This window comes from Anolis carolinensis, unplaced genomic scaffold, assembly GCF_035594765.1.
Source record: "Anolis carolinensis isolate JA03-04 unplaced genomic scaffold, rAnoCar3.1.pri scaffold_8, whole genome shotgun sequence".
Taxonomy (NCBI): Eukaryota; Metazoa; Chordata; class Lepidosauria; order Squamata; family Dactyloidae; genus Anolis; species Anolis carolinensis.
Window position 1 is genome coordinate 10,191,198 of NW_026943819.1, and position 17,696 is coordinate 10,208,893.

Sequence of the window (17,696 nt, forward strand, 5' to 3'; positions counted from 1 at the left end):
AACAACAACAACAACAATGAAAGAACAATACAATATTTAAAAATAAAAACAATTTTAACCAACATACATTTATCAGGATTTCAATGGGAAGTGTGGTCCTGCTTCTGGCCAATGAGATAGTCAAGTTAATTAGGGTTGTTGTTGTTGTTGTGTGCCTTCAAGTCATTTCAGACTTCGGGTGAGCCCAAGTCTAAAATGTATTTATTTACTTATTTATTTGTTAACTGCATTTATTTACTACATTTGTATCACACCCTTCTCACCTCAAAGGCTGACTCAGAGTGGCTTACAAATTCTATGTACATACAATATATTATATTATTAGCATAGCACAATATTAGCATTATATATTACTATATTGAACTATACCATTATACTGTAATATTAGTAATATTATATGTAATATAGAATATATAATTAATATTATTATATGGTATTATTATTAGTGTTATATTGTATTACATTATAATATTATTATCAATATTATATGTATATACAATATATTATATTATAAACCTGAGGACGGGGGCCAGGTAAATGACCTCGGAGGGCCGCATCCGGCCCCCGGGCCTTAGTTTGGGGACCCCTGAGCTAGAGCACCAGTACTAATGAATCTCTCCAGAAGCAAAATGTCTGTGTTTGTAATAAAATCCAATAAAAGCCAATCCTTTCCTAAGCGTGCCTCAGATATGCCTGAGTAATGTACCTGCTGTTCTTTCCCTAACATTCTTGGTCAAGTTTTTTTTCTTAGATGTCACATTCTTCCTTTAGGGGCAGTTGGCATTTTATGAAAGGTTCCTTTCAACTTGGCCATTTGTGTTGGTGTATTATTTGCTTTCTGTAAGAAATAGTGATAATGCCTAATCTCTAACAGTTCCCTACTATATTAATAGTGCTAATGTTTCCTTGCCAGTTTTTCTTCTCTAAATGAGGCCCATAATACGAAGGGAATGGGAGACACAGTGCATGGTGTCCTTGGAGTAAATTATGTTGGACCTGATACCATCATAACACTCTTTTTTGGTCATGGTGGACCTTGGGTTCTGTTCCAACCTCACACCTCAGCCCATCTTGGAAGCAATGCAAACCTTTCTCCATTCATTTTCATAACATTAGAGATGAATGAGGATGTGTTCATTCATCTCCAACATCATGTCAAAAAGATACCTTCTGCAGGACTTATGGAGGTCATTGGAGATATCTGTCCCAACCAGCAAATTCTTCAGTACCTTGCAAGACTACAAATTCTAGGGATATGTGCAATGGAGTTATACAATTGGAGAGGTACCAAGGTGGTATAACTGGAGACACTTTGATAGATATGAGAAACTTGATGGGTTCTGGTTGGGTTGCCATTCAGTAGTGTTGGACTTAAGCTATTTTCACATGATGTTATTTGTCATCAATAGCCTGTAATGAATAAGTGATGCCAGTGCCAGTTTACTTCCGTTTTGAATTGTCAGAAATACGAAAAGGGAATTGCAAGATATGAAGGCATTGCTTTCATGGGCGATGTGGTTTTATTCTGAAGATAGCTTCTGTTCACTTCTTTCTGATCCTCATAACTCCTTCTGGTGTGAGGCTAGGAATTTGGAGAAAGCCATCTGCACTTATTTTCTATGAGCAATGCAAAGAATGTGCTTTTGTTTCAAATGTGGGCTCTGCTTTTTTGAAATGGGGCAATGAATCATTTTCAACCCAATGAGTAATTTTGTAGAAATGTGGATATTTGTTTTCTGGCTTTCCTGAGCTTAAATTAAGGATGACTGTGTGAGACTAAAGGCTATTTTTGTGTCCCAAAACCACATTCATGAGTTGTAGCGTAAACTTGAAATTTTGGTGGCAATATCTTAGAATCATAGAATAGTAGAGTTGGAAGAGAGCTCATGGGCCATCCAGTCCAACCCCCTGCCAAGAAGCAGGAAATCGCATTCAAAGCACCCCCAACAGATGGCCATCCAGCCTCTGCTTAAAAGCCTCCAAAGAAGGAGCCTCCACCACAGTCCGGGGAGAGAGTTCCACTGTCGAACAGCCCTCACAGTGAGGAAGTTCTTCCTGATGTTCAGGTGGAATCTCCTTTTCTGTAGTTTGAAGCCATTGTTCCGCGTCCTAGTCTGCAGGGCAGCAGCAAACAAGCTTGCTCCCTCCTCCCTATGACTTGTCACGTATTTGTACATGGCTATCATGTCTCCTCTCAGCCTTCTCTTCTGCAGACTAAACATGCCAAGTTCTTTAAGCTGCTCCTCATAGGGCTTGTTCTCCAGACCCCTTAATACCTCCTAAAATTTATTTATTACAATATTTATATCCCGCCCTTCTCACCCAACAGGGGACTAAAATGGTGTTTTGTGGCTTTCTGCTGAAATTCGGTGGCAGTTTTCCACCAGATTTCAGTGTCAATGTGGACTATGGCCTAATAGGTCTATGAGAATAATTGGTTCTAGATCCACCCATGATCCAAATATGATATTTTTTTGTTTGGACAGTGTTGGAAAGTATGGACTATATGTACCATGATTCTCAATAGAAAAGAATGACTTACCTGCAACGTGCCTTTTTATTTGTATATCTGCAGTTGACCATGTCATTCCCGAGCCGGGCACCAGTTTACTTTCGGCATTTGACCAGTGGCGAGAATGGGCAGACAGCAAATCCTGTTGCGACTACTCTTTGCATTTGGACATCACCGAATGGCACAAAGGAGTTCAGGAGGAAATGGAAGCATTGGTCAAGGATCATGGTAAGCCTGGCAGTCCTTCGATGCTTGATCAGTTGTCCATTTTGTGTGTGTGCTTTAAAGAAAAGCAAGGAGGAAAAAGAAATCCCCTGCGCCATACTGTGGGAAGTGACACTTGGCAACCCCATGGTTGCTGTGAGGGGTGGGAGTGGGGGCATGCATTAAACGTTTTGGTCATTATATTCTTATTTATTTATCCCTTCGTCTAAGCAATTCCTTAACAAACTCATTCATTGAGTTTCCAAGGCCTTGCCACATCACCTGCTGTGACATCACTTGGAAAACCATCCACACTGCAGAAATTGTGGCAGTTCGACACCATAGCTGCATCCTGTGGAATTGTGGAATTTGTAGTTTGTTATGGAACCACACATGTCTGATAGATTAAAAACTAAAAAAGTCAGAAATTCTCATAGGATGACAATTGATACGGTGTCAGACTGCTCTAATTATGCGGTGTAGATACAACCTCAATACTTTTCTCTTGATGTCCTCAACTGCCAATATTTGCATATTTGCTGGTCACTTCCAATGATGTAATTATATCAAGCATCAACAGGTGGGGGAGCAAAGCATTGATGGGGAATAACTAGAATTTTTCACTGCCACATCCCAGAATTTGTTACTTGTAGTGGTTGCTTCACTCTGTCTTTAATGGTGGAATTGTTCTTGATGTTCCTACATGTATCGTTAATATATCTGAATTGGAAGATCAGATCCATCTAAAGGCAGCAAGTTTGTAATATGGTGTTTGCAGTTGAGAAATTACTGGTGGATTGTGTGCCCATGCTTTCTTTGGTTGGCCTGCCTCTTTCTGTAGCATCCTGTACTTGGTAGGTCTTGTAGGTATGATAGGGTGGGCTGATATCGAGATTAGATGTGATTCAGTACCTGGGCAGTTTTTCACAAATAGATGGAATTTGTATATATGTTGAATTGTTCTCTCTTTATCTCTGTCTGGTAGGTGTGAATTCTTTCTTGGTATACATGGCCTTCAAGGATCGCTTTCAGCTAACAGATTCCCAGGTAAAATATTACTTTTGGTTAAATTCTAAAGCTAGCAGAACTCATTTTGCTGCCAAGACGAAATGGTGCCTCCACCCTTATTCCACTTTCCGTTACTTTAAAATGCCCCCCAAATTATTTCCACTATACTCACAGCCCCTCCATAGACCTGCACGGATCAAAAAGAAACTTTTCCCTTGCATTGAACTAAAATGAACTTACGATGAAGTCCCAAACCCGATGATAGAGTCACCTTAAGGTTGCCATAAGTTAAAAATGACTTGATGTGCACAATATCAGCGAGTCCTGAAACATGAGGAAATCACCTGGCAGTGCCACTTAAAGTGTCATTTTTTTAATTGGAGATTTTTTTTTGTCCCAGCACTTTGGTGGCCTCAAAAAAGCCATACGCATCCTGCAGGCCTGCCATAACTTTCTTGCTTCGTGCCAATCTTTTTGGTGCTAATTTCTAGACATTCCTTGATCGAGTTCTAATAAAACTGCATTGTTTCAATCTAAGACAGATTTGGATTTTTAATGGGAGGGTGATTTCTTTAAAAGGAGATTAAACAAACCGAAAGTGTGGTTCTGGGAGAGTGATATGGTTTTTGCCTTTTTCCTCTTCAGATCTATGAGGTCTTGAGCGTGATTCGCGACATTGGTGCTATTGCTCAAGTCCACGCCGAGAATGGTGATATCATTGCTGAGGTATTCACAATGCTAATGCTTATTTGTCCATATAGCTGCATGAGAGTAACATGTTTTTTTTACCAAGGAACTTGGTTCTAAACGTTGACAGTGAGAAGACCTTTCTTCATTGTGTGATCCTCTGGACAAGTTGGGCTATGATCCCTGTCATCTGTAGTAGTCAGCGGGGTTGTAGCGTCACATCTTTGGGCAGTATTGAACCAGAGAAGTTTGCAGTAGCCAAAGCAAAATTAAGAGTCAATGAATGCACTCAGGCTTATTTATTTTATTTATTAACATACTATATTTCTATCCTGCTCTTCTCATCATGAAGGGCACTCAGAGCAGCTTACGGTTTGGCCACTTCAGTGCCACATTGCAAATACACTGTATATATATAATTCAAAACAAATCAAAGTACATTTGACATAAAGGTACAAGTCAAAAATCACACAAAGCATAATAACGTCAAGAAATAAGATATAAATACTAAGCATTAAAAGCATGTAAAACCAATTACAATTATTGTGGAGACTCATCAGTTAAATAGTATATTTCACTAAGTTCAGTCATCAGTGATAAACATGAGCCAGCAAGACCATAAAGAGAAGTCTCCACAAAATAAATACATAGGTAAAGGTAAAGGTTTCCCCTGACGTTAAGTCGAGTCGTGTCCGACTCTGTGGGTTGGTGCTCATCTCCATTTCTAAGCCGAAGAGCCTGCGTTGTCCATAGACACCTACAAGGTCATGTGGCCGGCATGAGTGCATGGAGTGCCGTTACTTTTCCACCGGAGTGGTACCTATTGATCTATTCACATTTGCATGTTTTCGAACTGCTAGGTTGGCATAAAAATAATTAAAAAATAAAAATAAAATAAAATCTGAAAACAAAAACAAAAGTCCCCACTAAAGCCCAGGAGGAACAGGGAGAAAGGTTGAGCATCGGCAGAGAAATTAGTAGCCCCAATCCGAGCCAAGCCTGGTTTCTGTACTAAGTAAATGGTCAAAGGGGATTGGTTGGTAAAATTCCCCAGTATTGTGATTCTTATAAGTTCTATACCTATAAGGTATCAGTGACTTGAAGTAACTTTGGACTATGGCTTGCTAACATCGAGGTCACGGTAACAGAAAATGGCAGTGAAGCTAGAGCGGCTCTGCTGCACCAACCTCTCCAGGTCGATTTGGCTGGTTGAAGACGTTTTCAGTTTTGGGACAGGATAAAAAGGAAATATAGGTGGGATCCATGGGCCATTTGGTGTGAATCAACTAGGATTTATGAACCCCAAAGCATTGTTCGGTCTAGCAAAAACAAAAGGCAGTTTTTCTCCTTTCCTAATCTTGACTGATAAAATCAAGAGTTTCCGTGTGGGCAAGAAGAGTAGATTTTGGCATAAAACAATGTCTTTGTTAATCCTGGTACACAATGCATTCCTGGGATGTATCTAATTTCTGATTAACCGTTCCACTTTGATCCAGTTGGTTCTGGTGAGAAACAAACAAAATCTTCTATAATGAAATTAAATTGGATTGCAAAATGAAAAAAAAAACCCTAAGTTTTCAGACACCCTCATGTAAGACACTGGCTTATTAGCACTTGGATATATATATTATGTTGGTTAGGTAGATAGAGACAATGAACGTCTTGAATGACTATCTGACATTTGAGAGTAAGATAGCGTCAACTCTGTTCCTTTTCTCTTTAGGAGCAGCAAAGGATCTTGGAATTGGGAATCACCGGCCCCGAAGGACATGTTCTGAGTCGGCCTGAAGAAGTGAGTATTTTCAGAAATTTTGTTTAGTTTTTCACTTGACTTGCATTTCACGGTTCTAGCAGCTGTTGCAGAAGGTTGCACTCTGTATGATGAAGCTTGCAGTGGACTTCATGAAAGCTGGTTTTAATGGAACCAGCTTTCATGAAAGCCTAGAGATGCTAAAGGGAAAAAGAGAACCAGCAAGGGGTAAGAGTTGCAAAAAATCCCATGGAAGAAGAAAAATAGAAAACATCTGAAAAAGTCAATGTGGCTGCACAGCAAACTGAACAAGGAAGTGAAAGGAAAACAAAAGCATGTATATAGACTAGAAGGAAGAATCAATCACCAAGGAAAAGTATGGATGTGTAGCCTAAGCTTGCAAGAAATAACAGCGTGTAATACGATTTTTGTTCCTGGGTTATGAATGTCGTTTCCTAATTGGTTCTATCATAAAAACATGGGAAAAGTGTATGAAACTGCAAAAACCTTGTTTTTGTGGGACATCCTGCAGTACATTTTGCTATAGTTTTTTTCGTGAATATCTCATTGAGTCTCAACCAATTCAACATAGTTTGTAACAGCCACAAAAACAAAGTTTCTGGAATATAAGAACGACATTCAAAGTAAGGACTGCACATTAAAAACGAAATAACACTTCTAAACAAAGAACAGAACATTTTTCAAATTTCGTTACATAGTGTAATGTAAGGACTGCAGGGGTGGGAATTCTGCCGTGCTCCAGATACTATTGGGCTACAGCTGTCAGCATCCCAAGCCTTGATAGCCATTGGTGTGGGATTCAGACAGTTGCAGTGAAGCGACATCTGGATAACGTCATAATTTCCAGCCCTGGTTTTATAGTCTGATCTAGGAAATGAATGTGGAATTGGGCAGTAGTAGATAGATAAAGACATGGAGGAGCCCTGGTACCAAATTGGTTAACATACTTCTGCCAACTTGGAAGCTGTGACTAAGTCCAACCAGGCAGAGACTTCTGTGCAGAGTTGCCAGGAGCCTTCAAAGGCAGCATTTTATAGCCCTGCCTCCCTGCCTTCCCACGTGGAAAAGGCCGCAGCAACATTTAATGTGGTTTTTGGAATTGTTTTGGGGAATGGGTAGGCGTTTGCAGTTGTCTGAGTGGCTTTTCTAGTTGTAGGGAAGCAAATGATGAGGAATGTTATAGAATTAGTTATGGTGCTGCTAGAGAAATGTTTCTCTTCCTCTTTCAAAATACCAGCAGTGCAGACTCAAAAACTGCCTATTGACTTATAGAGGACTTTTGCATGTATTGCTTGCTTGCTGCAGATAATTCCATTTAGAACTTCATTTTTCTTTTTTTTTTGTCATTTTTTGTTCAGACACGAGAAAAAAAAACCTGATTTTGATAATACTGTAGAGTCTCACTTATCCAACATAAACGGGCTGGCAGAATGTTGGATAAGCAAATATGTTGGATAATAAGGAGGCATTAAGGAAAAGCCTATTAAACATCAAATTAGGTTATGATTTTACAAATGAAGCACCGAAACATCATGTTAGACAACAAATTTGGCAGAGAATGTAGTTCTATACGCAGTAATGCTATTTAGTAATTACTGTATTTATGAATTTAGCACCAAAATATCACGATATATTGAAAACATTGACTCCAAAAATGCGTTGGATAATCCAGAATGTTGGATAAGCGAGTGTTGGAAAAGTGAGACACTACTGTACTGTATATACTCAAGTATAAGCCTAGTTTTTCAGCTCTTTTTTAGGGCTGAAAAAGCTCCCCTTGTCTTATACTCGAGTGAGGATCCTGGCTGGTTTATGTTTGGGTCAGCTTATACTCAAGTATATAGGTAATCAGACTTAGTCTTATCTTATTAAAGTCATTATTATTATTATTATTATTATCATCATAAATTACAATTTTATGTAAACATTCAAAAACATTTAACATATTGATGCCTCAAATAATGTAATTTTATTAGTATCTATGTTTATTTTTATTTTTGAAATTTGCCAGTAGCTGCTGAATTTCCCACCCTCGTCTTATACTCGAGTCAAAAGGTTTTCCCAGTTTTGTGATAAAATTAGGTGCCTCGGCTTATATTCAGGTCGGCTTATACTCGAGTATATATGATATATAAGATTACACCCCCTTCTACACTGCTATATAAAATCCAGATTATCTGTTTTGAACTGGATTATATGACAGTGTAGATCATATAATCCAGTTCAAAGCATATAAAGAGGATTATCTGCTTTGATAATCTGGATTATGTGGCAGTGTAGATCAAGCCTAAAACTACTACATCTAACAAAACTAAGTCTAAAATATGTTAATCGAAGACATACCTACACTAAACGTTGTTGTTATTGTTATTATTATTGTCTTTATTTCTATCTTATCTTCCTCCCATAAGGACTTAAGGCAGCTGACAATAACATGACACAACACATACTAATCACACAATTACTAAAGATAATGTATCTTGATTACTCATGCACATCTTGTATTAATTCACCATACAGGCACATTTCTTATTGAAGTTTAGTTACAGATAGGATATAGCTTCTCTGTGTTGAGTACACAGGATATCATTCTTAATCAATAGTCCATAGTCTTTAAGTATACTTGTACTCATTGAAGTCCATAAGCATACTTCTATATTGAAGTCTAAACAGCAACATCCACCTCCATTGAGGTCTGATTCAAAAGTAAATACAAAATGGAGTCCTGAGTCTGAACATGCTCAGTGCAATCACATGTCTATAGTCCCTCTCACACCAAAGAGGTACAGTCAAACTGGCAAATCAACATACACTAGAATACAGGTTAGCCAATGTATACATTAACAATTAAATAGTGAGAGGGTCGAGAGGTTGCGATTGCCTAAAGCTAGAACTTGGTTTTCCAAAAGGGAAATGCAAAAGATGTTGGCAGTGAGATTCCCACAACTTATACAGATCTGTACCATCCATATTAGGTTGAAGCTGAAGCTGTGAACCGAGCGATCACCATTGCCAACCAAACCAATTGCCCCTTGTATGTCACCAAAGTGATGAGCAAAAGTGCAGCGGAAGTGATTGCCCAGGCCAGGAAAAAGGGTAAGTCCTATGAATAGAAGCTGGGTGGAAAAATCCTTGTTCTTGTTTTCTTGCCAGTGTCACACAGCTGCCTCTTGGATATGTTTGCATTCTCTCTCAGATCTGGATTTTCACTTAAGGAGCAATTGATCGTTTGCAGGGGATTTGTTCCACCGCCCCGGTTCGCTCATTGGGGCTTTGGCTTCCTAAAACCGAGTTTCCTCTTTCTCCTCCTTTTTTGTTTTTGTTTTGTCCTCCTACAAAGGCACCGTAGCCATGGTAACACTTGTTTGCCAATAATAAAGGGCAGCCAAGCATTCATCACATCTTCCCTTTCTTTCTCGGCTCTCGTTTATTTTCCCACCAGAATCGTCCCCCTCTGTTCTGTTTGTCTCTGCAGCTTTAAAACCGTTCAGAAACAAGCTTGTTTTTCATAGATCACACTAGCAGTGGCAAAGAAATAATATTTCTGGAATATTTGGAATAACATAACACAATCATATTTTGGAATAATCTATACACATAATAAAAGTGAAAATATGTATGTATGTGTGTGTGTGCCTGGGGTGTCCACTTACACAGACAGGCTCCCACTTCCACAAATAGCTATAGCTCCCACTACTCAGGAGATACCAATGACTCTCCCTCCAATGACATTGCAGGTTATAATGAGTGCCGTAAACATGCACAAGAGCCCTGCCAGTGTCCTCCACAAACACCATTCTGCCCACCACCCAGGTGAAGTCTTTCATATGAGGACAATTTCATCCTAGATTTTCTGTTTTTCCTCCACCACAGACATCCCAGTGTTTTTACTTCTCTCCATTGGTGTGGAATTGGCATGACTCCACCCACTGCCTCTCCCTTAACCTTTTCCTATTTTCTATGGAACACAGCAAACAGGGGAATTATTTATTTATTTGTTTATTTAAAGCGTTTATATTCCGCCCTTCTCACCCCGAAGGGGACTCAGGGCAGATCACATTGCACACATATAAGGCAAACATTCAATGCCATAACATAGAACAGAGACAGACGCAGGCACGGGCTGGCCTCGAACTTTTTTTTTTCGTGTCAGGAGCAACTTGAGTCGCTTTTGGAGTGAGAGAATTGGCCGTCTGCAAGGACGTTGCCCAGGGGACGCCTGGATTTTTTTTGATGTTTTTACCATCCTTGTGGGAGGCTTCTCTCATGTCCCCGCATGGAGCTGGAGCTGATAGAGGGAGCTCAACCGCACTCTCCCCAGATGGGATTCGAACCTGGCAGCTTTCAGGTCAGCAATCCAACCTTCAAGTCACTTAGTCTACTACGCCATCTGGGGGCTCGGCCTCGAACTCATGACCTCTTGGTCAGAGTGATTTGTTGCAGCTGGCTGTTAACCAGCCTGTGCCACCGCCCAGCCAATATCAGTAATGCACAAAATCACCACAATTAATGGGAGTTGCTACTGTAAGCAGCAAGTTGAAATACAGAAAGCATTATTTTAAAAGCCTGGAAGAATTAACAGGTCTTGCTGCTGTAAAGGTGACTCAGAAGATAAGAGGCGAATCTTGCTGAAAAAGGAGTTCATCACACCATGGCACACAAAATACCATGGCGCTTAGAAGATGCACTTTGAAGATAAAGTTGACATGAAGATAGACTATGCAACTAGAGAACAGCAACTAGAGTGGTTTGAGGAAAATTGACCATGATTTATATGAGTTGTAGGTACTGGGATGGCCTAAGACATTTCTACCAGATTTCTACTTATGGAATAGGATTCAATGTGTTGTCGAAGACTTTCATGGCCGGGATCACAGGGTTGTTGTATGTTTTCCTTAGATCCTCACAACCTCTGAGGATGCCTGCCATAGATGTGGGCGAAACGTCAGGAGAGAATACTTCTGGAACATGGCCATACAGCCCAGAAAACATACCACAACCCTGGGATAGGATTCGTTTCCTTCTCTAAACTAGCCTTAAGAGGACTGCTGGGCAAATGGCCTCAACAGCTCTCATTTCCTCTTTCTTTATATTGCTTAAACCCTCGTTTGAATCTATTTCAAGTATTTTTTGAGTGTGGGCGTTTTAAGCTGATGATCTCTTTCTTCCTCTCAGCATAGAGAATTTGCATTGGGCAGGATGCAGTCTAAAGAAGCCCAAACTAATGAGATCACGTTTCCGTCTCCAAGTGGAGTATCATCACCATTGCAATGCTGAGCATTCCCAACTTGGCAGGACACACTTTCTAAAAGGTTTTGGGATTGTGGGAGTAGCATTTTTTACAAGATCCTTTTCTGCCAAATTGCAACTTCCCAGGATTTGTAGCATGGATGTTCAAGTGGTGTCAGACTGCATTAAGTCTACATTGTAGATGCACTTGCAGTAGAATTGTTCACCTAAACTATGATTCGCTTAAGTTTTGGATCATATTTAGTTCAAATTCAGGAGAGTGTTTCTATTTTTTATTTCACATTGACACCTCTTTTGTTCTGAAGAGATCAGTTGGCTTATATTGTTATTTTTTCCATTTTTTTTTCCATAGTGATGAAGTGGGCAAAAGTGAGAGGACATCAAATCAGTCAATAAATTGTTCAGATTGTTCATGTTGTTCCCTCTCACACCACAAATTGCCACAAACCAAACACTGGATCCATTACGCTCATTTTTGTCTCCAGCGTTTTCATAGCCCGGTTCTTTAAAAACGTCATGCTTCCTGTTTCACTTCCTGGCTTTGCACCTTTTGCAGTTCTGCCCGTTTTGCTCCCAGTTTCAAAGTGCAGGAAAACATTGGAGAGTTACTAAGCAACTAGCAAATGCCTCCATCCTGAAACACACACCACAAAGAAGCCAAATTTGCCTTTTATAAATAGGCAGAGCAATACATTTTTGGGCAGGGTGCATATTAGTTCTGTTTTCTTCATTTCTCTTGAGTAGTTATATTACTTAAGTGTGCATTAACAGCAAAGGCTGCATTTCTTTGAATGGATCACCTTTCAGTCGCATTGCTTATATACAAATCTGTTATTCTAAGCGAAGGGGGAAATGTATTTATTTACAGTATTTAGATTCCGCCCTTCTCACCCCGAAGGGGACTCAGGGCGGATTACAATGAACACATATATGGCAAACATTCAATGCCAACAGACAAACAACATACATTAGACAGACTCAGAGGCGTTTTTAACATTTTTCCAGCTTCACGATTCCGGCCACAGGGGGAGCTGTTGCCTTACCGTCCAGTAGTGGCTGTACTTCCTCATTCCTTTCCTCGTGTTTTGCTGGCAGTTTTATGGTGTTGTAAATTAGCCTCCCGCATAAAGCGTCCCTAAATTTCCCTAATTGACAGATGCAACTGTCTTTCCGGGCTGCATAGGTCAACAGCAAGCCGGGGCTATTAATGGTCGGAGGCTTAACCTGACCCGGGCTTCGAACTCATGACCTCTCGGTCAGTAGTGATTTATAGCAGCTGATTACTAGCCAGCTGCGCCACAGCCCGGCCATTTCAATCATGATCATGTTTGAAATGTAACCAGAAACCATGTTTTTCTGTTATATCAGGGGCAGGCAAAGCACTCTTTCCAGACATTTGACTGCAACTCTATCAGTCCTAGTCAATGTAGCCAGTGACAGAGAATGCTGGGAATTGTAATACAGTAGAGTCTCATTTAGAATCATAGAATCATAGAATCATAGAATAGTAGAGTTGGAAGAGACCACATGGGCCATCCAGTCCAACCCACTGCAAATAAGCAGGAAATCGCATTCAAAGCACCCCCGACAGATGGCCATCCAGCCTCTGCTTAAAAGCCTCCAAAGAAGGAGCCTCCACCACGGCCCCGGGGAGAGAGTTCCACTGTCGGAACAGCTCTCACAGTGAGGAAGTTCTTCCTGATGTTCAGGTGGAATCTCCTTTTCTGTAGTTTGAAGCCATTGTTCCGTGTCCTAGTCTGCAGGGCAGCAGAAAACAAGCTTGCTCCCTCCTCCCTATGACTTCCCTTCACGTATTTGTACATGGCTATCATGTCTCCTCTCAGCCTTCTCTTCTGCAGGCTAAACATGCCCAGCTCTTTAAGCCGCTCCTCATAGGGCTTGTTCTCCAGACCCTTAATCATTTTAGTCGCCCTCCTCTGGACGCTTTCCAGCTTGTCAACATCTCCCTTCAACTGTGGTGCCCAGAACTGGACACAGTATTCCAGGTGTGGTCTGACCAAGGCAGAATAGAGGGGGAGCAGGACTTCCCTGGATCTAGACGCTATTCCCCTATTGATGCAGGCCAGAATCCCATTGGCTTTTTTAGCAGCCGCATCACATTGTAGGCTCATGTTTAACTTGTTGTCCACGAGGACTCCAAGGTCTTTTTCGCACACACTGCTGTCAAGCCAGGCGTCCCCCATTCTGTATCTTTGATTTCCATTTTTTCTACCGAAGCGAAGTATCTTGCATTTGTCCCTGTTGAACTTCATTTTGTTAGTTTTGGCCCATCTCTCTAGTCTGTCAAGATGGTTTTGAATTCTGCTCCTGTCTTCTGGAGTGTTAGCTATCCCTCCCAGTTTTGTGTCGTCTGCAAACTTGATGATCGTGCCTTCTAACCCTTCGTCTAAGTCGTTAATAAAGATGTTGAACAGAACCGGGCCCAGGACGGAGCCCTGCGGCACTCCACTTGTCACTTCTTTCCATGATGAAGACAACGCATTGGTGAGCACCCTTTGGGTTCGTTCGCTTAGCCAATTACAGATCCACCTAACCGTAGTTTTGTCTAGCCCACATTTTACTAGTTTGTTTGCCAGAAGGTCGTGGGGGACTTTGTCGAAGGCCTTACTGAAATCCAGGTACGCTACATCCACGGCATTCCCTGTATCGACCCAACTCGTAACTCTATCGAAAAAAGAGATCAGATTAGTCTGGCATGACTTGTTTTTGGTAAATCCGTGTTGACTATTAGCAATGACCTCATTTGTTTCTAAGTGTTCGCAGACCACTTCCTTAATGATCTTTTCCAGAATTTTGCCTGGTATTGATGTGAGGCTGACCGGACAGTAATTGTTTGGGTCGTTCTTTTTTCCCTTCTTGAAGATAAGGACCACATTCGCCCTCCTCCAATCTGCTGGGACTTCTCCCGTTCTCCCGTTCTCCAAGAACTCTCGAAGATAATTGCCAGTGGTTCTGAAATAACTTCCACTAGTTCCTTCAGTACTCTTGGATGTAGCTGATCTGGCCCTGGGGACTTGAATTCATTTAGAGTGGCCAGGTGTTCCTGGACAACTTGTTTCCCTATTTGGGGTTGGATTTCCCCCAATCCTTCGTCCATTCCATGTTGCTGAGGTTGAAGATGGCTTTCTTTTTGTGAGAAGACCGAGGCAAAGAAGGCATTAAGTAGTTCTGCCTTTTCCCTGTCCCCTGTCGCCATCACCCCATCTTCTCCTTGCAATTTATCCAACATAAACGGGCCGGCAGAACGTTGGATAAGCGAATATGTTGGATAATAAGGAGGGATTAAGGAAAAGCCTATTAAACATCAAATTAGGTTATGATTTTACAAATTAAGCACCAAAACATCATATTGTACAACAAATTTGACAGAAAAAGTAGTTCAATACGCAGTAATGTTATGTTACTGTATTTACGAATTTAGCACTAAAATATCACGATATATTGAAAACATTGACTACAAAAATGCATTGGATAATCCATAATGTTGGATAAGTGAGCTAACATCTACTGTACAATGATATCTGGAAGACCTCACTTTGTCCATTCCTGTGAACAAACAAGCCAAAGTCCCCATGTTTCCCTCACTTGCCTTGCAAATAATTTTATTGTTCAGAAGACGGAAAAGGCAAAAAAGGGATCGGCTATTTTATATCTGATTCAAACCTAACCAGTAGGGATGCCCTAGTTAATATGTTGGAAGTGATAGGATACTATTTTTCCCCAATTGTTCTGTTCTTTTATGGTTCTGAGCCGTTATGTAGTTTCATGCATGAAAAAAACCCCATCAAATTTATTGAAAATTTTGAAATTCACCCAGCGCAAAGGATCAGAACACACTGGTCAAATGTGTTACTTGGCCAGAAAAGAGTCCTCAGTTTGAAGGGCTATCAGAAGGCTTTGTTGACTGCCATCACATCAGTGTTGACTTATATGATACTATGAATGAGTGATATCCAAGTGACCAGCTTGGGACTTGCAGAATCTTCCTCTTTTTCTACCACCTTCAGTTTTACTTACCATTATTGTCTTTTCCAAGGAACCATCATCTTCTGAAGATCTATCCAGAGTATGATAGCCTCGGTTTGGTCAATTTGGCTTCTAGTGTAGTCTTTTTAACTGTATTTACTCATGGAACATTTTTTTGGTCTTTTTGGTAGTCCATGTATTTGCAAAACCCATCTCCATAATTTCAGATGAGTTGATTCTCTTTCGGTCAGCTTTCGTGACTGCTTGGCTTTCACAAACATTCATAGAAATCAGAAATGCGATGACATGGAGTACCCATATTGACTCAAGTCTCATTTTCCTATCCTGCTGCACCTAAACTCTTTTACTCAAAACACCCACATAATGGAATGCTTCCAACCCTCCAGGCTTAACTTAGTTGCAGAAACTTGGGTTTAACATTGTTGTTATTCAAGTTATTTCTGAATAACTGTTTATTTTAATTTCTGGTTGTATGTTGTATGTCTATGTGTTAAATGTTTTGATACGGCCGATGGGCTAATCAATAAAATGTGTTAATGTGTTGTCGAAGGCTTTCATGGCCGGGATCACAGGGTTGTTGTATGTCTTTCGGGCTGTGTGGCCATGTTCCAGAAGCATTCTCTCCTGACGTTTCGCCCACATCTATGGCAGGCATCCTCAGAGGTTGTGAGGTATGGATAAACCTCTGAGGATGCCTGCCATAGATGTGGGTGAAACGTCAGGAGAGAATGCTTCTGGAACATGGCCACACAGCCCGAAAGACATACAACAACCCAATAAAATGTGTTGTTGTTGTTATGTTTTTTACTGACTCAAGTCTAGTGTACCATTGAATCTAATGCGTATCTCAATATTAAAAACCCTGAAACCAAAAAAATGTGCAGCAACAAAAGGTGCACGCTTTGTAATATGCCCTTTACAGTTGCTGCCTGCTTAGAATTCCTTCTTTAAAAGCAATTGCATTCGAACAGCAAAGCTTCCAGTGATGGTAAAGAAAACCTTGGGGTGCGTCTATGCTGCAGAATGAATCCACTTTAACTGCCTTGTTAACCATTTCTGCCAAAGAGTGCTGATGCCTCATCAAACTACAAATCCCAGCATTATATAGCATTGAGCTATGGCAATTTAATTACAGAGGACATCCCTCAAATAAGAGCTCCAGGTGCTCCTGAAGCAGCTTCACCTTTTGATTTAGCTCAGCACTAAGATTACCGTATTATGCAAATTTAATGCGCACCCTAATTTTAGCAGGGTGATTTAGTAAAAAAAAAAAAAAGAGTGTTAGATATAAGTAAATACAGTAAATGTCATTCCAATTTGTAGGCACTGTGGTTTATGGGGAACCCATCACAGCAAGCTTGGGCACCGACGGATCTCACTACTGGAGTAAAAACTGGGCCAAAGCCGCTGCTTTTGTCACCTCTCCACCACTGAGCCCTGACCCGACCACTCCGGACTTCCTCAACTCCCTCCTGTCTTGGTGAGTAGGAGGATCAATGTATTCTGCTCTCAAATTCCTCTGCATTCCTCATTGGAAGTGTGTCCCTGGGAAGTGTTTGAGTGAGTGCAGCCAATTAGTCAGGATCTGCGGCTCAGCCAGATTCTTGTGAGTCTGGAATCTTGGAAGGAACGAAAGCAAATAATAAAAATATCTGACCTTTTTCTACCAAAGATCTCCGCTTATTTAAGCCTTCCTGTGAGAGCGTGGTTACGATCCCATAGGGAGGATGAAAAGAAACAAAATCTAGTTGCAGGTGTCAGCATTTCTTTAAAAATTCAATATAAAGTCGTGTAGGAGCTGTTCTGACCACCCTGCTCTTTTAATTGAAATTGGGGGCCTTGTGCAAGTTTCATTTCCTCCGCTTTAAACAACATACTCTTGAGCTAGAACAAAACGTGAATGAGTTAAAATAAATACTTAAGTGAAATCACCCCTTGTAGAAGAAAGCTACTAGTTCTGGTTGCAGAGTAGCTGGAGAATCTTATCAAGGGCGCCCCGTGAGAACAATTTGTCATTTCCTGTATATACTCGAGTATAAGCCTAGTTTTTCAGCCCTTTTTTTAAGACTGAAAAAGCCCCTCTTGGCTTATATTCGGGTGAGGGTCCTGGTTGGCTTATATTTGGGTCAGCTTATACTCGAGAATATATGGTACATTTATGATTTTTCTCTATTATTATTGGTATTATTACATTTATTATTTTTCTCTATTATTGTTGCTACTATTACATTTATTTTACTCTATTTTTATTATTAT

General features: G+C 40.5%; 1 protein-coding gene across 4 annotated transcripts in view; it reads left to right on the top strand.

Annotated features, from left to right (window-relative positions):
* The window catches only part of dpysl2 (dihydropyrimidinase like 2), a 66,611-nt gene that overhangs the window by 36,911 nt on the left and 12,004 nt on the right, over positions 1 to 17,696 (top strand). For all 4 annotated transcript variants that reach the window (XM_016997205.2, XM_003227055.4, XM_016997206.2 and 1 more), the window contains exons 4-9: positions 2,576 to 2,740; positions 3,702 to 3,763; positions 4,370 to 4,450; positions 6,135 to 6,203; positions 9,158 to 9,278; positions 16,764 to 16,920. In XM_016997205.2, the coding sequence (XP_016852694.1) occupies positions 2,576 to 2,740; positions 3,702 to 3,763; positions 4,370 to 4,450; positions 6,135 to 6,203; positions 9,158 to 9,278; positions 16,764 to 16,920 (655 nt within the window). The remainder of the gene's footprint in view (positions 1 to 2,575; positions 2,741 to 3,701; positions 3,764 to 4,369; positions 4,451 to 6,134; positions 6,204 to 9,157; positions 9,279 to 16,763; positions 16,921 to 17,696) is intronic.